The 26413-nt window shown below is 40.9% G+C and overlaps 2 protein-coding genes across 4 annotated transcripts in view; one reads left to right on the forward strand and one right to left on the reverse strand.

Annotated features, from left to right (window-relative positions):
• The window catches only part of Hs2st1 (heparan sulfate 2-O-sulfotransferase 1), a 159420-nt gene extending 135097 nt beyond the window's left edge, over positions 1-24323 (reverse strand). The window contains exon 1 of one of the 2 annotated variants that reach the window (XM_036190783.1): positions 23873-24323. In XM_036190783.1, the coding sequence (XP_036046676.1) occupies positions 23873-23996 (124 nt within the window). In that variant the 5' untranslated portion in view covers positions 23997-24323. The remainder of the gene's footprint in view (positions 1-23872) is intronic. The other variant, XM_036190784.1, reaches the window with a different exon arrangement.
• Positions 24324-24579: 256 nt separating this feature from the next.
• The window catches only part of Selenof (selenoprotein F), a 30422-nt gene continuing 28588 nt past the window's right edge, over positions 24580-26413 (forward strand). Inside the window, exon 1 of one of the 2 annotated variants that reach the window (XM_036191406.1) lies at positions 24580-24929. In XM_036191406.1, coding sequence (XP_036047299.1) covers positions 24855-24929 — 75 coding nt within the window. In that variant the 5' untranslated portion in view covers positions 24580-24854. The remainder of the gene's footprint in view (positions 24930-26413) is intronic. The other variant, XM_036191405.1, reaches the window with a different exon arrangement.

The following is a 26413-nucleotide window of genomic DNA, read 5'->3' on the forward strand; positions in this document are numbered from 1 at the left end:
GCATGCCTGAGATACAAATCAATCAACTCTCCCTCAGTTGCTCCTTTCTCTTGTCATAGAAGTTAGAATGAAAGCATGGGTAAATACAAACTGAATGAAATGTGGGTGTAGGCTGGAGAGGCAGCTAGGTTGGTATGGGACCTGAGTTAGATCCCCCAAACCCATGGGGCTAGGGAAGAGAGAGGACGCCAGGCATGGTGGCCCATTCTTCGGATATGAGTACTAGGGAAATGAGACAGGAAGATCCTAGGGCAGCCAGTTTAGCCTAATTGGCAAGTTCCAAGTAAGAGACCCTATCTTAAACAAACAAATAAAGGTCAATGGTACCCAAGGGACAACAAGATGGTCCTCTGGTCTCTACACACATTCATACCTATGCGTGTATATGTGTGCACATGTGTTGTGTGAACACACACACAAACTGGAGTGTGAACACACACACAAACTGAACCTAATATAATTTATTCATCTATAAACAGAAATAATGCTGACACCTCAGAATTTAAAAATTAATGCAATATTTACAGCAATAAACATTTATAAAACATGGTAAAACCATTCATTATACATTAACTGATTTCAATAGATATTAGAGAAATCAGTAAGTAATATACACATTAGCTAATTTTTCTGTTAAAGGTAAAGCCCAAAGACCATTATATTCAAAATAGTGCAATTTAGTAATACAGAGCCAAAGCAATGTGACATGATACAGAAAGATAATATTAGCAAACATATTATTAAAAACTCAATGAAAAAACTGAAAAACTATAGAAATTTAGTGTCTGTTAGCAAAGCAACTTGCTGAAAATGAACTAAGGACCTAGAGAGGGATGTGATACAAGACTGTAGCATTAATAAGTCACTTTCTGTCCTGTTGTTTTAGGGCACACCATATGTCCCTTCTCTCAGAGCTATGTTCAGAAGCCCTTGAGGGGTCAGATTCATTGTTCTGAATTCTAGGCCTTCTTCTGTCTCCTTGCTTGAAGAGCTGCCTTGGAAAGAGCCCCCCATGTCTGACAGCACATGTGTTTCAGTGTCTCTCCTGCTTACATCCTATTCCTAACACTAATAAAGGAAGAAGACAGGCAGGTGGCACAACTTCCTAAATCATAATTTCACAAACCATAGATCAGTATGTATCATGATCACCCTGCCCTAAAATGAAAGTTCTCTGACATTCTGGCATCTCTTTATTCAGAAACTGTAGATGTAACCGTCTTGTTAAATAAGAAACACAGAGCCAATTGCAGAATTAAAAGCCAAGAGGTCAGAGCAATAGTTAAGAGCTATAAACCTTACCCTTCACTGCCGCTCCTGTCCTTCCCTCAGTCAGTAGAGCATGAGACTCTTAATCTCAGGGTCTTGGGTTCGTGCCCCAAGTTGGGCACCAAGAAACCTTTCCCAACCAGGTTCGATGGTCTAAACAGAACCATTCTCCACAGGCTCACAAGCTGACCCAAAAACCTTAGAAAGTGGAGCCTACCAGGAAGAAGTGGGTCACTAGATCATTTCTCTGAAAGTTGTATCTGTCCCCTATTCCTTCTGTTTTCTCTGCTTCCTACTCACTTTGAGGTGAAGAACCTCCTAATCTACACATTCTCCATTACCACCCATAGGCCCAGAATAAATAGCCAAGATCTAAGGAGTGAGATCTGAGACTATGACCTGAATGAATCTTCCTTTCCATGGTCATAGGCCATAGCTATGCATAAGGGACACAGCAGGCAAGGTTTCAGCTGCTACTGCTCTGATGATGAGTGTGCACACTTCATTAGCCACAGGAAATTGTTGCTGGGTGCACTGGCACACATCTTCAGGGGCATCTCTGAGTTACAGAGAGTTCCAGGACAACCAGAGCTGAGTTACAGAGAGTTCCAGGACAACCAGAGCTACATAGTGAGACCCTGCCTCAAATAAGTAACGATATGTGTTTAGTATATTATGGATGAGCTGAGGAACAGTTAAAAACCAACAGCCATCATAAAAATCTTTTACTTATGCCTCAGCAATTTCACTTTTAACTCTTAGTATTAATCTAGCAACATATGTTTTAAATCTTTTAAGATTGTATCTTAGAAGAGCCAATTTAAACCATAGTTTTCTTAGCAATCATGGCTACATAAATAAGTTATGAACTATCTAAAGATGTTCCTAAAATTAGAAATAAATCAAGAAGCAATGCACTGTTTTAATCTTAATCAGAAGTTAAATGTACTCTAAAAGATTACTTATATATCCTAATTTTTCTAAGTAATAATATGGTCTTAAACTCTTTGTCAAAAGGTACCCCATAATCATTATACAGATTATTCTATATGAATGGATTCTACACTAACAATGACTCACAGTCATCAGCATTATAGCAAGAACAGTGATATCACAAGTCATTGCTACAATATTCTCACTTACTCCTGATGATTAGATGACTGATCTTTCCAAACCATATTCAATACCATCTAAGTCAGTAGTCCTTCACCTGTGGGTTGCAATCCCTTTGGGGGCTTAACGAACTTTCATGGGGTATCATATCAGCTATTTACATTACAATTCATAACAGTGGCAAAATTACAATTATGAACTAGCAATGAAGTGATTTTATGGTTGGGGTCAGCACAAGATGAGGAACTGTATTGAAGGGTCACAGTGCTAGGAAGGTTGTGAACCACTGCTAAGTTAAAGGACCTGCTAAAATGTGCTATGTGCCTCACATTCCATACAACTTCATTATGAGAAACTCTAACCTATTCTTACCGTCTCTTGACTACCTCTCATCTCATAGAATAGCCTTTATGGAGACAAAATATTCTTTTCCCCACTAACTGTCTGGTGACTCTTTAAGAGTATTATTCAACATGCTGTCACACTCCAACCTCACTAAGTCTGGAAGACTCCCTCAGTTCTGCCTCTTTTACGTCTACCAACTCCAGCACTGCCACAATCACCTAGCTAAACAGAACATGGAACAAACACTCCTTTGGCCTTTTGAGAGATTGTTAATTTATGTAAGAACACAAAATCATACACAGGCAGGAAGCGGAAAGTTTTCAAAATACTGCGATGATTCAAATATGGGAACAGGGAAGAAGGGTTTCTTACGACACTGTTTAAATAGAACAGGCAAAGAAAGTAAGACTCTACCCCTGAAACATGCATAAACTGAAGAAAAATCTACTTGGAAAATTAGAGAGCCTCTTTGTTCTAAAGAAGATAGCTGCTCAAAGCCCAGACTAACAGATGTTTAAGTTTTCGGAAAAGAAATGAAAATTATGATACAGTTTCCACCAGAAGGTACTAGATTTCATAGGCACAGGGGAAGAGGAGTTGGAAATATAGGTCAATGGTTAAAAGCACTGTGCTCTTTCAGGGGCCAGGGCTGGCTTCCAAGTACTTCCTAACTTACAACCATCCATAACTCCAGTGCCACCATGGCATCCAACACCCTCCTCTGACCTCTCCGGGCACCAGGCAGCATGTGGTGCACATTCATACACACAGCCAAAACTCACATACACAAAATAAATACGCCTAAAAAAAGAACAGAGGAAGGATAGTTGAAATGTAAAAGGTTCATGTTGTCTTTTAATCCTGTCATCCTCAACTCTAGATTGGTAAAGTCACTAAGAAAACTTTTTTCTCTTTTTTTTTTTTTTAGGGCTGGCATGTACATCTCAGTGAATTCAATCACCAGTACCACCAACAAGTCTTAAAATGTAGCTAAAATTCAAGTACATGGAACAAACCAAGCATCTCTTTTAAAAGAGTTTTCACTACTAACTAGGAAAATTTTACAAGGTAACAACATATCAAAACAAATGACATTCTATGCATGAAACTATGTCCTGCTACCATATACTGAATCTTCACTAAAGGTGACCTGTACCTAGAATCACATTACAGTGACTGAAAAGTAGCAACAAAAATAAAGAGGTGATCACACAATTTATCTTCCACAATCTCTAACATTCTAATCTCCCCTCCCTCCCCCTCCCTCCCTCCCTCCCTCCCTCCCTCCCTCCCTCCCTCCCTCCTTTCCTTCCTTCCTTCCTTCTCTGTCTCTCTCTCTCTCTCTTCTATTCATTTTTCACAGAAAGATGGGGTCATACTATGCTCTCTGGCTAGCCATGAACTCTTAGAGAATTAATCTCCCTATCCCAACTTCTCATACAGCTAAAGCTAAAGCTAAAGCATGCCCACATATGAGCAGCTAGTCTCCCAAACTTTCTGACTTTAAATTGGCAAATGAGTGCTCATCTGACTTAATAGTTTATTACAGTACCTCTTTGAGCATTTGATACATGAATACAATATATTTTAACCATATTCATCCCCTACCTCATCCTCTCTCTCTCTCTCTCTCTCTCTCTCTCTCACACACACACACACACACACACACACACACACACACACACACACACACACACACACGATTGATTCCAAGCTGTGCTGCCCAGTTATTCTGAGGTGTGAGGCCATTCATGAGTGCACAGTTGACCAACCAGGGCCTACACCCTTAAGGAAACTGACTGCCTCCCCTCAAGCCATCAACTGTTAATAGTTCCTCAGCTATTGGTAATAGTTCCTTCCCCTGAGATGTTAATTTTATAACTGTAAGATTTAAGAATTTTGTTTGATCTATAATTACTCTCATAATTTTGGCAATGAACATAATGGTACAACCTATGACATTCTGGTTTTGTGTGAGAAGTTAAACTTCCGACACAGAGCACATCTAAGTCAGACTTCCCATGGGACGGTGACAGTGAGGCACAAGGGGACCCCACAGCAAACTGAGGATTAACTCACAGGACCTTTACAAAGGAGGAAGCAGCTTGGCTTGCTTTCTTCTTTCTTTAATCTAGCTATCAGCAATGCCTTAAAAAGTGAAAATGCCAAGGAATTACACATTATACATACATATACACCTAACAATTCCCTTGTCACAATTTAATTTCTAATTTCTAATTGTCTACCCTGGAACTGTCAAGTTGGCAGGGATTAGCAGGAAACAGTGATGGGAGTTCAGTAATATTTTTAAAGGTTTTTCTATAACATAGGTGAAAATATATTACTATCATTAGGAACAAATAAGATGGCTTGCCAAGGACTATTACTTCTGCCTTAGAAAAGCAGCAGCTAGTGAGCATCAGGCACTCAGGCAGCAGCATCCCTCTTCTCTGACCACATGCATAAGTTACATGACCTATGGGTGGGCACTGAGAGAGCTAAGCTAGCAAGAAATGTAAACTACCAACTCCATGACCCATAGGGACAACAACAGTAAAGAGAAGTAATGGCGTGCTATCATGACCGCATTCATTTATTTATTTACTGGGGAGGAGAGGGATTGTGGACCCTTTCAAGCATCCAGAGATTGGAGAAAAGGTGAGGGAGTCAGCTCTCTCCTTCCACCATGTGGGCTCCAGGATCAAACTTAGTCCTCAGATCCTCAGACTTGACGGTAATACCCTCACACATTGCACCAGCTCACTAATATAATTATTAATAATGACTTACAACTATATTGTTTCATATTTTCAAACATTTTCACATTCACTATCTAATCTGCAGATCATTTATCTTCACAGCAACCACAAAGAGTAACGCTTATGTATATTAAATGAGAAATACAGTACATGCCTGGTACATGACAGTGACCAACTGTTTATCATCATGTTACAGATAAAGCTTCAAAGGTCACAGTGGGTAAAGCTGAAAACCACTCGAGAGAAACGAGGCAGGTGTCAAAGAATGAAGAGACATGAGAAGGAAAGAGAGACCAGAGGAAGTCCGAACAGTCATGAGGAAGACCAGATAATAGTCACAGGATTAATCACGAAGTTCCAAGTGTGGACAAAAGAAAAAGGGCACAGAGTATCACCCAACCTATCAGTTCAGTCATCCCAGACAGGCTGATTACTAAATCTGACAGACATTCTCACTACCAAGTGCAGAGTCAGCAGCAAAGGTCACACACACACCTTCAATTTCTCACGCTATGAAACCTATTCCAGGATGCTAAAATATCGCCACACAAGTCTATTTGCTTTTTCTATTTGTTTCAACCTTCAAAACATGAGCATAAGAATTTATGTCCTTGAGTGCAATGGTGAGTGGTTTTTATTCGAGCCGATTTAATAAAATGAAGAAGCTATTAAAACACACCTAAGATCATGTCAAGTCAGTCTTCCTAATCAGCTCTTCTACGGAAGACACGATTAGCCTAACTTGGTGTTCTGCCAAGGATATAGAGTACACAGAGAACATTCAACATTTTATGAAAGACCTGAGTGTGTCTCACGAAAAAGCCTTACAACTGTGCTGCAACTTAAAATGCAATTGGAGGCAGCTTCTTAGCACCCGAAGGCAGGATATCCCCAAGTGTGGACCACTTGATCAAGAATCCTAGTGTCAAACTGGCTGCAGAACTACTGTCCACAGGGATAAAACAGCAAATTCAGGGAAAGGCTGTGGAAGGATTCCCCCATTCTCTTTTATTTAACCTGGCAGGGTGGTGCTATGTAGCTCAGGTCTGCACTCAATGCCCTCCCAGCTCAGCTTCCTAGTATGTGGACTATAGGCTGCTGTGGGATGGTCTGTATGTCAAATGTGTTGCTCTGATTGGTTAAAATAAATAAAGTGCTGATTGGCCAGTAGCCAGGCAGGAAGGATAAGGTAGGCGGGACAAGGAAGAGGAGAAGGCTGGGGCGGAGAGACACTGCCAGCTGCCGCCATGACAAGCAACATGCAAAGACACCCGTAAGCCACAGCCATGTGGCAAAGTATAGATGAATAGAAATGGGTTAATTTAAGATAGAAGAAGTAGATAACAAGAAGCCTGCCATGGCCATACAGTTTGTAAACAATGTAAGTTTCTATGTGTTTACTTGGTTGGTTCTGAGCATCTACTAGGCCTGGCAGGTGAGAGAGAGATTTGTCCTGACTGTGGGCCAGGCAGGAAAACTCTAGTTAAAATAGGCATTCTGTCTTACTAGGCTCTATGATTTATATTTTAAGCCAGTAATTGAATTTTACGCCAACTTCCAAAGCTCATGCCAATATTTCTCATCACTGAATAATTAAGAAATACATGTTTGCATCATACCTTAGAACCTGAAGGAACAAGAGAGGCTTGATGGTGCTTAAAATGCAAACAGTAGAACTTAGGCTGAAATGAATACTGAATAACATTTAATAGTGCAGTAAGATTTTCGGTATGTTTATATTAATCAGTTTTTTTATTTTATTTTCAAGGTTATTACTAACTAAAAGGCACACTATACTATGCGCTGTTTGAAAAACACAATAGCAAAAGTACTTATCACAGAGCTCATGGTGTAGAAATCAGCCATGGAGATTCTGATGTCAAAACCTATTAATTTATTTAGCACAAAAATACTTGACTCATCAACTCATTTCATATACTGTTTTCCTTTAAAGCATTGAAAATACACTAGAGTTTAACATTTCTAAATTTATACTTAGAAATAAATGCGCCAAATTAGTTTGAAACTGCATATGAACTGAACTGTAAATACCCAGGCACAAGGAACAAGTCCTAAAGTGTTTTCAGCAGAAGTCCCCTTTCCAACAGACATCTGAAAGGTCTCTACAGTCATCTGAGTGCTTATTTCTAGCTATGTCACAACTTTAGGGGAAAATAGGTAATACCAATGAATCCATTCAAAACTGTACTGGGACTTAGGAAAAGTACACTTAACTTTCCCTGAAATTCAATCTCAAAACTGCTACATAAATACCAAACCAATATACAACTTCAAACCCCAGCTTCCTATTGGTGAAATTATTAAGGCCACTCCACGTAGTTAAAAGGGAGGTTTATTTTGTGGGGTAACTTACAATGAAGGGATAGGTTGTAGGGTCTGGCAAAGGTATGGCGCAGTCTGGCGGTGTTCTCTGGAGAATTCTGCTCAGTCTACCTCCTGCGTCCAGAGTCCCAGAACCAAGAGAGAGAGACCTCCTCTCTATCTTGGGTCTTCCGCTTCCTCCTCCGCCCCGCCTTGTGGGCGTGACCATTACCGAAGCCTCAATGGGGGTTGGAACTTCCAGGCCAATGCTGGGATGGCTATCCACTACAGCTTCCAACAGAGGGATTCAACAGTACCAGCTAAAAAGCACTGTCCTTGACATTGTATCAGAATCACATGTTTGATACAATCTAACTATCTTTGGCTAGAATCATGTCACAAAGTTGAGCATCTGAGAACTATAACCATATTTTTCTTAAGGTAACCCATGTGTGTTTTCAATATGTGTAATATATTTGCTATAAATACCATTATATAGCATATTCATTGGCCCTAGCTAGCACCACCATCCCCTATGCTTTCCTACCCTACCACTTACCAAAGAAACACAGAAAACTAGTCATCCACTCATGTCCTGCAAAAGCACAAATTGGCCCACCAGCCGCTCTCACAGGAAAAGCAGAACCCTCTTCCTGACCCAAGAGCCAGCCTGACTAGTCTGAAAGCCTATTTCTTGGACTCCTCTGTGCCTAAGGAATCCAATTAAGCTGGTTCTTGAGACAGACTAAAACTGACAACACATGAGTTAACGCATGCTCAGTTGACAGTCTCATGGGAAGTGAAGCTGGGCTAAGAGCAAGTCTTGCCTCTGCCTCTAAGGGGCTTGACCTCAACACCAGGCTTAGATCATGAAGAAATAGGGAGGTCCAAAGCACGATTCCTTCCTTGAATTTATAGTACTAGTTTTAGTTGTGCATTGCAACACTGATTATCCTACTTTACTAATTTATCCTCAGACAACCTGGGAATGTATCAAGATGGACCCGCTTTCACCTCTGACCAAGACAGTAACAAGGAGTAACAGGGCCCTCTCACTCTCAAACAGTGGAGAATGCACATAATGACCGTTTCCGGGCACTAGATGTTAAACATTAAAGAGTGCAGAATGAAGATCTCTCAGAAGAGGGAAACCGGGTAGACCCCATGAGAAGCCTGAGCAGAGGCCCCAGGCCATGCATGGTACAGGAGGGGATTAGACTTGGGCAGTTTAATTGAGGAGTCCAATCGAGTCTGCTAGAACTGCCCACTGGTCTGCATCCCCATTTATATAACTATAAAGTGGCTGCAGCTCTTTAGAAGACATCTAATGACACAGACGGGAGAGGAGGGGGTGCCTTCCTTTGATCTTTTTGTCCTGAAGCTTTCGTGTCCTCAGTCTGTTGAAAGAGTGCCCTCCCTCTTACCAAACACAGTGTTCAAAGACTCCACTTATCACAGCAACCGCATCTTACCCACCGTGCTGGTCACAAGGAGAGTTTGCCCTCTGAACCAAAGGTGACCTCCTGCTCCCGTCTCCCATCTTCCCAGATCCCAACGGCCCCACTCACTTCTACGAGTGCACAGGGAAAGCCTTTGTTCTGCCATCTAGGTAAAAGCATGGAGCTTTGCAGCAAAGCACTCCTACTGAAGAGAATTTTCAGGTTAGAGAAGAAACAAAGAAGAAAAAAAAATAAGGAAAGAAGGGAGGAGGGGAAGCCAGAATTGGGAATTTGGGAAAACCATGAAGGTGCTGGTAGGATGCTGAAGACACAGCTTCAGGTGGAGCAGAAGGCCAATGGTGTGGGTGTGAAGAAGGAGGAAAGCACTCAAGACCCAGGTGTGAAGTCTCTTCCTGAAGTGATACTGGACAACTTGTACAACTCTGAAGGCAACACCAAAGATACTGACTGCCTTTTCACACAGCAGTAGCAGCTGTAGACTAAAGGCTACAGTAATCCCCTCAACAAAATCAAAAGCCACCTCAGAAGGATCAGATTGTCTCTAGGTAATTTGAACATGTCCCAAAAATATAGAAATACACAGTATGTAACAGAACACAATTTATATGTTTGGCTCCCAATTAAAAATCATCTGGGTGATTTGTATAGAGGTAAGAAAGTCTTGGCCATAATAAACAGAAATGTAAATCAATAAAAAGTAACTCAGAAATGACAGGGATGGCAGGATCTAATAAACAAGGATATCAAAAAATGCAACAAAGTTCCATTTGTTCAAGAAAATATAGGAAAACGAGCACATCTTAAGGATAAATAATTAAATATCCAAATGAACTTCTAGAACTGGTGGGAGTGGGGTGCTGACCATGATTAAAGACAGACTATCCAGCACAGAAACAGGGATTACTGAACTGAAGACAGGGTTAAAGTATTTAAAAGTAGTCCAGGGAAATTAGCAGACATCACTGGGCTCTAGACAAGTCCGTGTAGCCTAATATACCTATGAGTTTCTGAAGGAAAGGGGAAAGAACACAGAAAAACAATTTCAAGAATAATAGCCCAAGTGTGCAAATATAATAATAACTATAAATCCACAGGTCCAAAAAAGTCCAACAAACCCCAAGTTTCTTAGTCACCTTTGTTTCATTGTGAAATTATATCAGAGAAAGCAACTCAAAGAAGAAAGGATTATTCTGGCTCAGGGGTCAGAGGTTTAAACCCATGATTGGCTGACTCCATTTCTTCTGGGCCTGCATGAAGCAGAACATCGAAGTGCAGGCACAGGAGTGCACAGCTATGGACTGACTAGTGGCCATGGATCAGAGAGAGGGGGAAGAGCCAGGAGCAAGGTCACACTTCAAGGCACACACTAAACCCCACCCTCCCAACCCCTCACTCTGGTCCACTCACTCCAATGAGCTTGATGTCCTAGTTCCCTCCACCTCCATCAAACCTGAAAACATCACTGGATGAAGCAATTAACTGGTTAGGTGGAGTACTCATGATCTAACCACTCCCTAGAAGTCATACTTCTGAATACAGCTCTGGGTACTGAGCCTTCAATACATGGGCTGTGGGAGAACATTTCATACCTGACACACAAGAAGCAACAGCAAAGGCCATTATAATCAAGTCACTTAAAATCTAGTGAAAAACCATGAAGGCCATGAAGACAAAGAGATGTGTCACATATAGTGGGACAAAAACACAAATCATAGCAGAGACCACGGAGCCAAAATCTTCAAAGCTCTGAAAAAAAATATTAAAGTTGACTTCTGTAGTTAGCAAAAATATTTTCCAACATTAAGGCAAATAAATGCTTTTACAGATACACAAAAATGAAAAGAATTCAGACCAAATTTTTCAGTGTAACTAATGACAGAAAAATCTTACAGGAAGAAAGAAAAATGAAGATCTGCATGAACAGAAAGAAATCAAAAACACCGAAGTGGTAAAATACACAAGTAAAACATAAAGGCTTCAAGAATGTTTGCATTTCCTTAAGAGATAATTGGTTACTTAAAGCAAAAATAATAATGTACTACAGATGTATAACAATTGTAACAAAATTATACTATAATTCATAAAGAAACCACTTTTACATGCACAAAGCACTGCTAGTGTCTCATCCAATTTAAAAAAAAAAAAAAAATTGGGCAAAGGGAAGAAAAAATTTAAAAAAAAAAAAAAAAAAAAAGACCTGCTTTCTGCCTAGAAGCAGAAGAAGACAAAGAACAGATGGAACAAAGAACCAAAGGCACTTGGAGATTTGAAGCCAATGACATCAAGAATTACACAAAAAGTAAACACTTTCAACATTCCATTTACAAAAAAGATTGCAAAATTAGATGCAAGATTCAACTCCATACTGCCTACAAGAAATCTTTAGTAGCTGAATTGTCTCAAGGGGTAAAGTGCTCACTGCAAAAGCATCAATACCTGAGTTTGATTTCCAGTACCCACATACAAGCTGGGTGTAGCCACAGACATCTTAACTGCCCGGCACTGGGAAGGAAGAGAGGCAGAGATTCTCAGGGCTCACTGGGTAGACAGACAGTCTAGCAGAAACACAAACCTACAAGTTCAGTAAGACAACCTGTGATGTATAATCTTGGTTGTCAACCTGACCACATCTGGAATCAACTAAAATCCAAGCAGCTAGGCACAACTGTGAGTTTTTTTAATGGGATCATTTGTGGTAGGAAGACCCATCCTAAATCTAGGCCACACCTTCTGGTGGCAGCCCACATAAAAGGACATGAAGAAGGAACCTTCTACTTCATGCCTGCTTGCCCTAACTCTAGTGGCAAGTTCATTTATCCTGCTGCTGAGGCATTCCTTCTCTGGGATTAGAATCTACTGTTTTAGGATTCCAACATATACTGAAGACCAGCTGAAATATCCAGCCTCGTGAGCTGAACAACTATTGGATTCTTGTCCTTTCTGTCAGGAGACAGACATTGTTGGACTAGCCAGACCAGACCACAGCCTATAAGCCACTCTAATAAATCCCCTTTCAATACATACATATATTTGTATTACACACACACACACACACACACACACACACACACACACATATATAACATATAATACACACATACACACACACACAGAGTCTATCAGTTCTGTTCCTCTAAAGAACCTTACTATGATAGACCTGTCTCTAGGGTGAAGGCACAGGGAGATGGTTCAACCAAGAAGACTGGAATGTAAATCACCAGAACCCATGAAATCCTGGGTAGACAAGGTGACTCACCTATAATTCCAGCCTTCAAAGGTGAAAAAGATGGGGTAGCCTTAGTGCAAGCTGGTAAAACTAGCTGGATCCTTGAGCTACAGGACTGACAAAGAGAACCTGCCTCCAAAGAAGCAACGGACAGTAGAAGAGCAATCGAAGATTCTTGACATTAACACTGCACACCCACACGAACATGCACACAACCTACATGTGTACCATACACATGCAAATATGAATACACACAGTCACACACACACCACATACTCAGACATATGAAAATAAGAATAAGAAAATGTTGAGTGTAGTAGGACAGGCCCATAGGGTCAAGGAAATTGGCTCAAACCAGTTGCCAAGGCATGCACATAACATACTTCCTTAGGAGCCAACCTGGAGTCTGCCTGAGGACCTAGCAACAGGCACTGTCAGAGTTCCTGGTTGCTGTCAGAGTTCCTGACCATACCCAGCCAATAAGAGATGACCATGTAATGCCACCAGACTGGGACGCAGTTTGGGTGCTGGGAGGAGGGTATACAAGGCTTTCCCCATTATTGAATAAAGGAATTTGCTGTTTGCCTTCAACTGATTCCCGGTGTCTATGCCACTGATGCCACACCTTCTCACCACCTCCCCAGAGGGAGCCATTAGGATCCAGCAACAGTTGAGAAGCAAATTACAATGATATCCCATCATCACCCTCCGGCCTCCATTAACAGGACAAGAAACCAAAGCATACATACTGACACACATCAAAAGAAAAGCATCTATATTAATGTCACGCAAAGTAGGCATCTGGCTTAGGCCATTTTATGTTGCTTTAACAAAACATGAGATAAAATAAAGGGAAATTACTTCCACAAAGTTGTGAAGCCTAGAAAGTTCAAAATCCAGGAGCCAGCATGGTGAGGGAAGTGGCAAGACTACCTCCTAATACTGTTGCTCTGGGAATTGAACCTCTAACACATACACTTGTCTCAAGAGCAAAAGATATTAACAAGGATGAAGTAAGCTATCTCATCCCCAAAAAAGGCTGATTATGAAGACAACAGAATCCTTAAACATCTGCATATCTACCTCATCATAGTACCTCAAAAGAGATAAAGCAAGAAATGAACTGTTGGTAATACAAGATAGGATAGAAAGTGAATTAGGTACATTTTGGATTCACCAAATAGGATAGATAATGGAATATTTTCACTGAATTTGTCAAATGCAAATGGACTAGATATTGTTGATGCATTTATTGTTTGTATATATTATAGTTATTGTACTTATTGTATATAGTTTTTCTTATATTAGTTATAACTTTTTTACTTTTTTTTATTAGACAAAAAAGGGGAAATGTGATATTTTATTTGTGCTTTAATAAATAAAGCTTGCCTAGAGATCAGAGGAAAAAACTAAGCCACTATAAATTATAAACAAAGGGCAACTGTAGCACACGCCCTTAATCCTATCACTTGGCAGGCAGGGATCTCTCTGGATCTATGAGAGTGCAAGGTCACACTGGAAACTGAGCCAGGTGTGGTGGCACACACCTTAAATTCCAACACTAGTTAACTATGGAGGTATGGAGGTCTGTACAGACAGACATTAAGTGACAGAGCTGAGCAGGAAGAGGAAGTGATGTAGTTGGACAAAGAGCAAATCAGATGACAGAACAGCAAGGTATACAGGCGTGGGTAGACAGGAAGTAACTCATATTTGGAAGCTGCTGAGTTGGTGAGGTAAGGTTGGCTGGTGGCTTTCCTTATTTCCCTAATCTCTATCAGGCTTTCACCCCTATATATGGTTCCATGTTTTTTATTTAATAAGACCATTTAGAAATTCATCTACAATGAACTGAAAGGAGAAACAGTAATCCACAGAATTCAAAATCTAACAGGACAAATTAAGCAGAAAGAAAAACACAAGACACAGGCCTGAAACAGCATCCAGCTAGACACACAAAGCACACATCACCCTAAAACAAAAGAATAAACATTTCACACTCGCTAGGAACACCAAGACAGTTGTTTTCTTTGAAATGAGACTCTCATTTATATATTTTAAGACAAAGCTGTTGTAGAGTATTATTTTAAGGTGTGTTATTTTTGTTTATGATGCATTTGTTTAACTCTGTGAAGCTGTGTTCCTGTGTCTGTCTAAAACATCTGATGGTCTAATAAAGAGCTAAACGGCCAACGGTTAGTTAGGAGAAACAGGCAGGGCTGGCAGGAAAAGAGAATAAATAGAAGGAGAAATCTGGGTGAAGGAAGGAGAGAGGAAGGAGTGAGAGAAGGAAGAGGATGCAAGGGGCCAGCTACACAGCAAGCCACAGAATAGAGTAAGATTTACAGAAGTAAGAGAACAGGAAAGCCCAGAGGCAAAAGGTAGATGGGATAATTAAGGTTAAGAAAAGCTGGCAAGAAACAAGCTAGGGCCAGGCACTTATAATTAAGAATAAGCCTCCATGTGAGATTTATTTGGGAGCTGGGTGGTGGGCCCCCAGAGAGACAAAGAGTAAAAGAAAAAACAACAACACAGAGTTTCACTGTGTTGCCAAAGTTCGCCTTAAACTCATCTTAAGGAATCCTCCAGTGTCAGCATCCTGAGTAAATAGGACTACAGATATGCACCAACATTCTAGGCTTTAAGTATATTTTTAATTGACAGATGAAACTATATATTTATTGTGTAAAACATGTTTTAAAAATATGTATGCACTGTATAATGGCTAAAGCAAGCTAACAAACCATATGCCATACTTCACGGACTTATTTCCTATTATGACATATTTAGTTTATTCACAAATTTGTAAGATGACACTGCCATTCACTATAGTCACTGGAATGGTTAATATTGTCATCTCGACAGGATGGACAATCACCTTGGAGACAAGCCTCTAGGCATGCAGATAAGGGATCATCTAGATTAGATTGGCCTCTACCTATGAGGGATTATCTAGATTATGTTCCTGAGCTGCCAGTGAGTGATTATCTAGATCAGGTTCACAAATGTTGAGTACTACTATTCCTTGAAGAATCTTGGACAGAATGAAAAAGGGAAGCAAGCCAAGCACCAGCCTCCATTGACTGTTTCCATGTAACCAGCCGCCTCCAGCTCCTACCACCATAGCTTTCCTGCCATGACTGTGTACCTCAGACTGTGAGCCAACACAAAACTTCTCCCTCAAGCTGCTTTCCTCACAGCAACAGAAAAAGTAACTCATCTAGTTACCACCATGCAAACAGAAATCTGAACTTATTCTTCGAATTTCTTTTAACGTTTGTGTTCTTTAAATATATCCCCATCTCTTACCCCTCAAATTCCAGTCCCTAGTAACCACCAATCCACTCTGCTTTTCGTAAGTCCAAGTTAGTTAGATTCCACATATAAGTGAGATCATGTAGTGCTTGCTTTCTGTGCTTGGCTTATCCCACTTAACAATTTCTTCTAGGTTCTTCTCATGGCTAAGTAGCATTCAATTGTGCATGTGTGACAAATTTTCTTTGTTCATCCATCCATGGGCCCTAAATTTAACTGTGTATTTTGGCTGTTGTAAATAATTCTACAATAAACAGGATGGTGCAGAAATCTTTTTGACATACTGATTTCATTTTCTAAGAACATACAGCCAGTAGTGGAACTGCTAGATTACAGGGCAAGTCTAGCTTTTATTTTTTTGATGAACCTCCATCCCATTTTCCATAGTGACTTTAGTAATTTACATTCCTATCAAGAGTGTAAAGGGTTTCCTTTTCTCCACATTTTCCCCGACACCCTGGTAACAGCCATTCTAAGTTATGTAAGATAGCATCTCATTTTGTATTTCCCTGACAATTAATAATACTGAATATTCTTGCATATACAAGAATTGGCAATTTTCTTTTGAGAAATGTCTTTTCAGATCATTTAAATCAGATTATTTCTTATTACTGAGTTGAGTTCCTTAAACATCTTAGACATTAACCTCTTATCAGATGTATGTTTTGCAAATATCTTCTCCCACTCCATATGACAAGATTTGACTCAAATTTCTGGCTGGGGATGTGCTCAGTTGGTAGCCTGCCTTGATCACAAGAAGCCCTTGTTTAAAAAAAAAAAAAATAGGTTTATTTGATTCCTGTTTAAGTCTGGACTTGGAGGCATATTCTGCAATCCCTGGTGAAAGCAGGAGGATCAGAGAAGTTCAAGGCTCTTGTTATATTGGACCACATAAGGAGTCTGATGCTGGCCTAGGCTACAGGAGACTCTGCCTCAAAAGAGTAAAGATGTAACTCATTTATTTCTGCTGTACTGAGTCAGGAAAGCCAAGTGTAGAAGCAGAGAGATGGTGAAAATAGAGCCGTAATCCAAAGAAGAAACGAAAGCATCTTTAAATAGGGTGAACACAGTGAAGTGTTGAGTAACAGGCACAGTCTACAAATATTCTTAGAGTGAAGCTAATGAGATTCCTGATATATGAAATTGAGTAAAAGAAGTCACAGGAAGACAGAATCTTAAAGGATGGGCCTGTCGTCATCTCAAATGAGGAGGACAGATGGTGAATTTGGGTGAGACAAGGACAGAGATCAGATGATCTGTTTTAGAGGTAAGAACTGAAAAGTCTGTTGTTAACCCACCTTCCACCAGAATGTCGGAATTACTTAAGTCTAATGTTTAGAAAATAGATCTGAACTAGAAATATTATTGTAGTTGCAAGTGGTCAACATATAAATCACCAGCTGAGAGAGAATAAAAAAAACTCTCATAACTACACGGTTAAGAAGAAAAGGGTCATCTAGCAGCAGAAACAGAAATGACTGGTAAAACGGTACTGGGTCCCAGTAAACAAAGCCCACAAAGAAATAAGTGATTCCCTGTGTCCAATTCTGTTGGTACATGAAAATGAAGACCAGAAAATGGCAACAGCACTAAGGAAATGTACTGGTGACTACTGTAATTCAACTTTTAGTTTTTCAGAAAAGGGGGGCAGGTTTATGGTTAGCTCAGTGGTTTTTCTTTCCCACTTGCAGGAGTACACTCACATACAAAGTATCAAGAAGAATGGGGGGGGGTCACAACAGATGGGCAGAAAGCTTCTAGAACCCTGTCTTGAGCTAGAGGAGGGTAGGATCAGATGCACTCATCAGGGGCACTATCGATGTACACTTTGTTTATTTGTTTTGGAGGGGTTTTGTTTTGGTTTGGGTTTTATTGTTGTTGTTGTTGTTTTGTTTTGTTTTTTTGAAACAGGGTTTCTCTGTGTAACAGTCCTGATTATTCTGGAACTCACTCTGTAGTCCAGGCTGCCTAGAATTCAGAGATCCACTACCTCTGCCTCGGGAGTGCTAGGATTAAAGGTGTGCATCACCAAGGCCCTGCTACTGACAATGTAGTTTAACAGGTAGAAAGAAAGGCAGGGGACATTAAGTGCAGGTTTTGTGAGTGGGGAGAAAACAGTAAATAATGAGGTTAATTTGAACCCTATCAAATTCTTCTATAAGTACACTCTTCTGAAGTGGTCTTTCAAGAGAACAATGTTTAAATATTCATCTCAATTTTACTAAATGCTAAAAGCAAATCAACAAAAACTATTAGAAAGTTTAATAGGCTGAGAAATAGACATCCTGGAATTAACCTAATTGAGATCAACCACTTCAAGTGATGATTCTACAGCACTGGCCATTCTATTCAACATGCAGTAAGTGATACCAACCAGCATTTCTAGAATGTCCTGTTTTCCCATTAACCCAAAGTCCTGTGGACAGTAGCTGCTGCTCTATTTTCCTACAGGTAGTATCTGCAAGCTTTCAAGCATTTGTCAGAAACCACCAAATCCAAAGAGCAGTCTCAGCCTTGGCCCTGGAATTAGTTCTTTGGTAGAGTTTTGAGAAAATAATGGTTAAAAATTTTCACCAATGGAGACTACTGCATAATCTATACGGAACTACATTCCTCATTTAATTGAGTACACCCTAACATAATCATAAACTCACAGTGGTTTCATAAGCACATGGCTGACACACATTATTTAAAATGCTTAGGACCCATGGACATAGATAATTAAGTACATAATTCTAATGCCTGTGTAAGAACAGCAGCCTACAGTATACTGTTCTATCATTCCACAGTGACAGGTGTACTATTGAGAGTCCCAGCTTTACTTTCATAAACAGCAAATTCTAATACCTACAGTTGGGAGTCATTGCTAAGTTAGTTTTCATTTGAATTCCCTATCCTTGCACATTTACATTAGAAAATTAAATGTACAGTCTACAAGCATACCTTCCTGAACACAACTTGCCAAAAAAATCAGGTATGCACTTTTTGGCACAAATCTGCAAGTCTAACTTCCCAGAGAAAGTTCTTCATAACATCCTGTAGATGTAACCAGTGAGTCTAATGTTGTCATATATTGTAGTGAGTCTTACTCTGTCCTGCCAGCCAACTCCCAAATAACGACACAGAAACTTATTAGTTAGGAAAGCCTGGCCTTTAGCTTAGGCTTATCTTTAAATAGCTCTACTTAAATTAACCCATTTCTATAAATCTACATTCTGTCACATACCACTGTAGTAGAATATTATTTTAAGGTGTGTTACTTATGTTTATGTTGTATTTGTTTAACTCTGCAAGCCTATGTTATTGTGACTGTCCTGATGGTCTAAAGAAGAACTGAACGGCCAATGGCAAGGCAGGAGAAAGGATAGGCGGGGCTGGCAGGCAGAGAGGATATATAGAAGGAGAAAACTGCAGAGAAGAGATGGAGGAGCTAGCAGCCAGAGGAAAAGGAGGATACCAGGGGCCAGCCACCCAGCTACACAGGAAGCCAAGGGGTAAGATTTAGAGAAGTAAGAGAACAGGGAAAAGCCCAGAGGCAAAAGGTAGTCAGGTTAAGTTAAGAAAAGCTGGTTAGAAACTAAGCCAAGCTAAGGCTGGGCATTCATAATTAAGAATAAGACGCCTGGTGTGATTTATTTGGGAGCTGGGTGGCAGGCCCTCAAAAGAGAGTAAAATACCAACAACATACAGCCCTTCCTGCTTTCTCCATGTCTCCTCAAGTCTCTCTCTCACACTCCTAGATTCCTCCTCCTCCTCTCTCTGCCCAGAAGTCCTGCCTACACCTCCTGCCTTGCTATTGGTTGTTCAGATTATTAATTACATCAATCACAGCATTACACCGTCATATGGTGTACAAATATCCCACAACAATACATTATTATGAAGAATACACTCACTCCATCTACCATGAAATATCTACAGGTTAAAACACAAATCCAAACCACATTTCAAATGTTGGCCTATTCTCAGACTTGGGAATGTTTACAGGGGTATCTTAGAGATGGAACCCAAGTCTCAACACAAAATTCATTACTGTTTCATATGTACCTTAAGTGACAGTCAGGCTGAAGCTGATCCTAAGTTTCTAGTGTGCTGCATTTGGAAAGCAACCCGCAATGTGTAAGTGTTTATTGGCAGCAGCATATGAGCACTAAAGAGCCTGACCTGGAAGCACACGGTTTTCCAAAGTTCTGACTAGAGTTGCTCAAACTGTATTAAACATTTGTGATTTTATATAGCATAGGGAATCATATCATCCTTTATAAATCTGATGAGAGCTACGTAGACAGTTTTACTAAATTCAGACATCTTGATGTGTGTGTATGTATGAATATATATTCTTGAAGTATGAAGAACTTCAAGTTAGTGAAAAAGACTGGCGTACAAGGACAACTGAGCTAAGAGAACACAAAACGTTAGCACATAAATAACAGGAGTTACAGGGGGAAAGAACAGATTATTTCCTATATTTGCCATATGTGGTTATTCATCAAAAGACATTATAATAAATCTCTGCACATAAATAAATGGCTTAAAGGGCAAATGAAAAATAAAAACTATAAACTATTCTACTTAAGTATAGAGAATATACACCATCAGGAAAGTCTTAACCTGAAATCTGCTTGCCTAAATTGATAAAATTTGTGTAAAATTAACCTGTCTGTATAAACAAAATACACCACAGCTGAGAGACAAATGCAGTCTTAGAGAAAAGCAAATATAAGAACAGATGAATTACTTACCTTAATATTTAAAAACTCAAACAACAAAAAAGTAGCAAATTATCCCAATGAACAAGAACTAACAATTAAGAAGCAATAAACAATGTAAAGATTTTTAACAAAAAATTAAGGAAATGAGTTAATTTCACAACATATCATTTCATAGCCTCAGTGAAAAAAAAAAAAAAAAAAAACCCAAGCACTAGAAGTAATAATAATAATTTAGGATACATTCATAATTTGGAATATTATACAGCCATTAGAATGTGTCAGATTTAGATGTACTAACACAGAAAGAGATCTATAATGTTAAATAAAAAACAAGCTGTAGGATAATATATAACAATAAGCTGTAGGAATATTTGCTTTAAGGAAAAAAATAACCTATAAAAGTAGAAAACTGTAATATTGGGAGCTTTAGGAATTTCTATTTAAATAATTTCCCAAGAGGCCAATGAATACACCGTATTTCTTATAGACCTATTGCTTTATTAAAGATCTTACCATCAGGATATTGTTGACTTTAACCAAGTCACATTACAGTTATTAACAGACATTACAATCCCTTGGAATCTTCTACAACAACAAAAAATAAACAACAAAACCTACTTTTAAGGGTAAAATGTTCATTAGCTTTCCTGTGCCAAAATAAAAATGCTTTTTAATGTTGCAGTTTTACAATTACAGCAAACAACCAAAGATTTTCTTCTTCAATAGCAGAAACAAGCTATTTCAGTCCATTTCATTGAGTAATATAATTATGTTCATTACATGGATATAAACAAGGGGCAAGACATTAAACCAATTCCTTTGTGTCAGAAATTGAGTTTTCTCAGAATGATATTCATTCTCAGCAATACATGCATTGATAATACAATTTACAAATGCTATTCAAACAGCTCAATTGTAGTATAATGTCAGTAGAAAGTCTGAAATTGCCTGGTGTAATTACAGGAGTCCTCAATTAGGAATCAAACATACCTGAGTTCCAATTCTGATTCTGCCACTTACTAGCGATACAGTCTTGGGCAAATTATATACTTTAAGGATAATTCTGTATCTGAAAAATAGGTATCTCTAGTGTTCTTGGAAGACTAAATAAGAATATCACAGACGGAAGTTACCTAGTGACAGACAGCCTGACCCTTTTTCTTTCCTGAGGAGTCAGAATATGGGCACTGGCTCTTTCAGTACTGCCTCTTAAACAAGATTATTTTTGAAAGAGTGGGAATGGGAAGGAGGCCAGGTGGAGGGCATCTACAGTTTCTCAATGATGAGGAAGGAAAAACAATTGAGGCCTGAACAACTCATAGAACCTGTCTCTTTTAAAAATAAAAATATTTAGAAAAAATCTAATCAGAAGATTAATGAACTGACATAAAGGTATATACATCTTCTCTGTCATGTCTGCATCTCCAGATACTCAGGTGTTTTTACATTTGAGAACTGTCCTTTTTTTTTTTTTTTAAAGACATGGTAGGGCTATGTAGCAGTACACCCTGGTCTTGAATGTACCATCCTCTGGCAACAGCTTTTAGAGTGCTGGAATTACAGGCCTGCCCCCCATAGTCAGCCCTAGATTATTCTGGTAGATATTTGCTGTTTCCCGTATAGCTATTTATTTTGGTGCACGCTTGTTATTCCTGGCAAAGGATTTTTTGTCTTAAATGAAAATCACAATGAAGCACATTATTCTACCTGTGGCATTCTACATTTCCAGGTAAGTTTGCTTTTAAAACCATTCAGGTGGTGGATAGAAACAACTTTCAAACACTGCAGAGGAAAAAAAAAAAAAAAAGGTAGGCAAGGAGGAAAATCTGCAGTGTTTCTAAGAAATAACATCTAGAGAATTCCAAACAATAATACAAAAAAAATAAATAAATACAAATTCTGATTGTTAACTAACTTTTAACTTATTGTGAGATGAGTCACTCTCTTCCTGTAAAATTGGATTATGAATGAAGCAGACTATGATTGTAAATGCTGTAGAGATGGAGCCGTATGAAAAGCAAAGGGGTCAGATGGTTTAACCGTCAACATTTAAAGTGAGTAACTTGTAGCATACAAGATCTTTTTAAATTACAGTAAATAAATTTAATAGCTCTTCACATTTCATTCTAGCAGCTTTGGCTTCTCTTTAAACATAGCCGTACATCAATCAAACGCATTTAACGTTCTTTGATAACACTATTCTTTAAAATATGTTCAAGGCTTTTGTAAAATCTACCAAAACTTGGAATTGGAACTATATATAAAATTTAATTATTTTTCTGGTGCTTTTTTAAAAAAATGAATGCGCACCCCCAGGTACGTCTAGCTGTTCCTCGGGGTAACTTTAAATCGTATTTAAGAAGTTGGCTATGTGAAAAGTGTATGCAAAAACCGCTTCCCATATTCAAATTACATCCCCTGGGATGCTTTTTAAGTGCCACGTACATTTTTAAATCAAAACGCGTCAGTCATTAAGTCTCCCTGTTTCCACAGCACTTCCAAATACCAAAGTTCTCCACTATCCGGAAGCACCAACTATCCGCGCTTTCGTCTGCTGTGCACAACTTCACACTCCAGTTTAGTGTTTCAGGAGTCTTTACTCATTCCAGCACTGACAGAGACGCTTTAAGATACCCATATGGTTAGCTTTCCCACTCTATTCCTTTCCCCAGGTAAATACCGTAATTCCGAACCTTCGACGCTTGTACATGCAATCAACCTACACTTTACGACCTTACTCTGAAGCCCAAATCATCAAGCAGTTGAGCGTCACTCATAAAGAACTTCAGTCCCCCAGATGTCTCATAGCGGTACCGTCAGAGCTTTTCATCTGCTCCGCTGTCCCACATGGTCAGCCTACCCACAGTGTCAGTTCTAAGGTCCCTTGCTGCCCTCGGCTCAGGCATGCCACTCACTACAGTGAGCTGCATTTACTCCCCATCATTCCCGGAGTCTCCGTCCATTTCTGCCCATCTCCCTCGATAAACCTCCCCACGACCACCGTGCCCAAACGATCCTGTGCCCAGGTGCCCCTAATTCAAATTCCAGTCCCCATCTGCTTTCCAGAACGACTGGAAGGGACCAGAGGATGAACGTTCGTGTCCTCCAAGCAACACCAGCTCCATGCAGAGTTCGGTCCCCTCTCCGCGGAGGGCCGACGGGGCAGCCCTCTGGCCGGAGACCCCGCGGGTGCAGCTCGTCACTCCAGAGCTTCCCTCCCTGGTGGCGGGAGCTCGACGTGCCTGGGTCCCAGCTCGCGGGACTCTCCGAGACCCCTGCGGACGCCCACTTGCTATCGCCGGCAATGCCCACCCGCCAGCCCGGGCCCGGAGCACCGCTCGGCTGCCTCACCTAGCTTCGCCCGGGACTCCTCCAGCTTCTGGATCTGGTTCTCCAAGAAGAGCATCGCCACCGCGAAGGCCACCACCGCCAGCAGCTGCAACTTGGGCGGCATCATAATCCTGAGGAGCCCCATGAAACCCGCTGCTCGAGATCAAGACATACCGCGGGGGGCGGGGAGCGGGGCCCCGCGGGCGACCGAGGCGCCGGGAGGAGACCCCGACCCGGGAGCTGCGCGGACTGCCGCGCCGCAGCGACCCCCTCCTCCGCTCCGGTCTCCCGCCCGCAGGAGCCAGCGCCGGCCGCCCGGTGCACGCTTCTGCTCAGCCCACCCGACGGCCCTGGTGCCCTCCTGCCGCTGCCGCCTGGCTTCGGGACCCCGCGGCCGCACGCCCTCTTCCCTCGCTTCCTCCCTTCCCTCCCTCGGTCGCTGGCGGCCGCGCGCTCCTCTAGCAGCGCTGCGGCTGCGGCTGCGCCGCCCTCGGCCCGCCCCCCCCCCTCCCCCTCGGCCACCACGCGCACGCCTTGACGCACGCTGCCCGGCAACCAAAGGCTCCACCCCCATCCTCCCGTACAGTGGCGTTCATTGGTCCGAAGAGCGGCGGCTTAGAGCCCGTTTGGTTCAATTTACGGTTGGGTTCCTTGACATCGGACTCAAGCAAGACGGTATTTGATTGGGTAAATTCGGAGAGGGAGGCGGGGCTAATAATGGAGGCGCAGGGGCCTCGTAGAGAGCCGACATAATGTCGTGAATGAGAAGTACCGATGTGGGGAGTTTCAGAAAATGCCTGATTTTAATCTCTGAAAGACCCTGACGACTTTTTAATAATCGATCACTTTTATGTTCCTATAGTCGCCTGACTAATATTCGCCTCTGTGGGATAATAGACTTCTGGCAGTGGCCTCTCGCGGCAGGCTTCGCATCAGGCATTGCAGTGGACGTCCCTGGTACAAGGGTCCTCAAGCCCCTGAAGATTGACGGGGGACCGCAGGGATGGCGGCCGGGCAGGCCGGGTGGCTGCGGCCCGCTCTGGGGCTGCGCTTGCTGCTGGTGACTGCATTTCAAGCGGTGAGTGTGGGTCGCCTCTGTGGATGCCTCAGGGCCCGTCGGAGGCTCGGATGAGAAAGGTCAAACCCGCGGCCACGCAGGGGACCGCCCTTGGAACGGACTTCCTTAGTGGCCGCTTCCATCCGGAATGAAACGTGGCAGATAGAATTCCGGCTGGAGCTCTAGAGGCGGTGGTCTTCTCACTTCAGGCAGCTCAAATCGATTTTTTCAAGAACGCAGTGGGTACATAAAGTCAGTAATGCGTAGAAAGGAGGAAAGTTTCTTTTAATGAGACAGAAATGAATGGAAGTACCATTGCTTACGACAAGACTCCGAAACCTTAAAGGGACATCTTCGTGGTTTTGGTCCAGACAAACCTTTTTTTTTTTTTTTTTTTCATTAACAAAAATGCATGGATTCTGAATCTCTTAAAGGAGAAAACCTAATTTTGACTTACTTAGCTACTTATGAAACAAGTATATATCGGTAAACTCCTTTATGGAAGTTTGCATCCATATTTACATGTCTTCTACTTATGGTATTTAAGTTATTTGTCCAAGATTTGGAAAGTTAATATGCCATAAGTCTATAAATACTTATACTTTTTCATACAAAGAAAGTAATTTGTAAATATTGTTTCTACTTTTGTTCTTTGTCCAACTGGTAGGTTCTTGACTTTTCACATTGCAATGCAATGTTGTTATTCAGGCACCTGGTACTTAAGAAATTACTTAGGCCCTAACTCTCAGGGAAACATCCGTCTAAACTTTGTAGACTTTAAAGATTAGTGGTTTCTTAGCACTACTACAGGTTACAAAGGAGTAACATTTCAAACTACTTTCTACATTTCAATAGACCTTGGCTTTGTAAGTACTGTCCACCCCAAGAAAAACCCAAAATCAATGTCTTAAACACTTTAACAAGCTACCATAATTCATAATCAGTGCCATTAGCTGCTTTTAACCTCCCATCCCCCACTAGAATGGACTAACTCATTTTTCACAGCCAGCTCAGGACAACACTCCAAAAGAGCAAAAGCTTACAGTGTCTCTGAAGACCTTGCCATGGAAATCACATATCCCTCCTGGGAGACAAAGGCTGAAAATAGAAAATAGCAAGATCCTCCCACTGTCTAAACACCCAACTCCATCACATTAGACTTGTCCAAGAGAGGCTGAAGAGAAAGGCATAGGTAAATAGACTCCAGCCTGTGAGAAAAATGACGGAATTGCATTGCAAAGAAATGTTCCTACCGAGACCAGAATAGGAAGAGTTTGTGCCTAGCTGTGTGCCACAGCAGTCACCCACCAAATCTAACGCAAAATTCTAATGTCGTTTCGGACTCCTTCCTAACTTTATGCACTTCACATACTGGCAATTGTCAAGCCTTACTAATTTTTACTTCCTAAATATGCCTGAAAACCAGTTAATATTTGTTAACCTTTCAGTCACCCCAAGACCTTTCTCCTAAGAAGTAATAGCCTCCTCGTTTTTCTTTAAATTGC

This window comes from Onychomys torridus, chromosome 6, assembly GCF_903995425.1.
Source record: "Onychomys torridus chromosome 6, mOncTor1.1, whole genome shotgun sequence".
Lineage (NCBI taxonomy): Eukaryota > Metazoa > Chordata > Mammalia > Rodentia > Cricetidae > Onychomys > Onychomys torridus.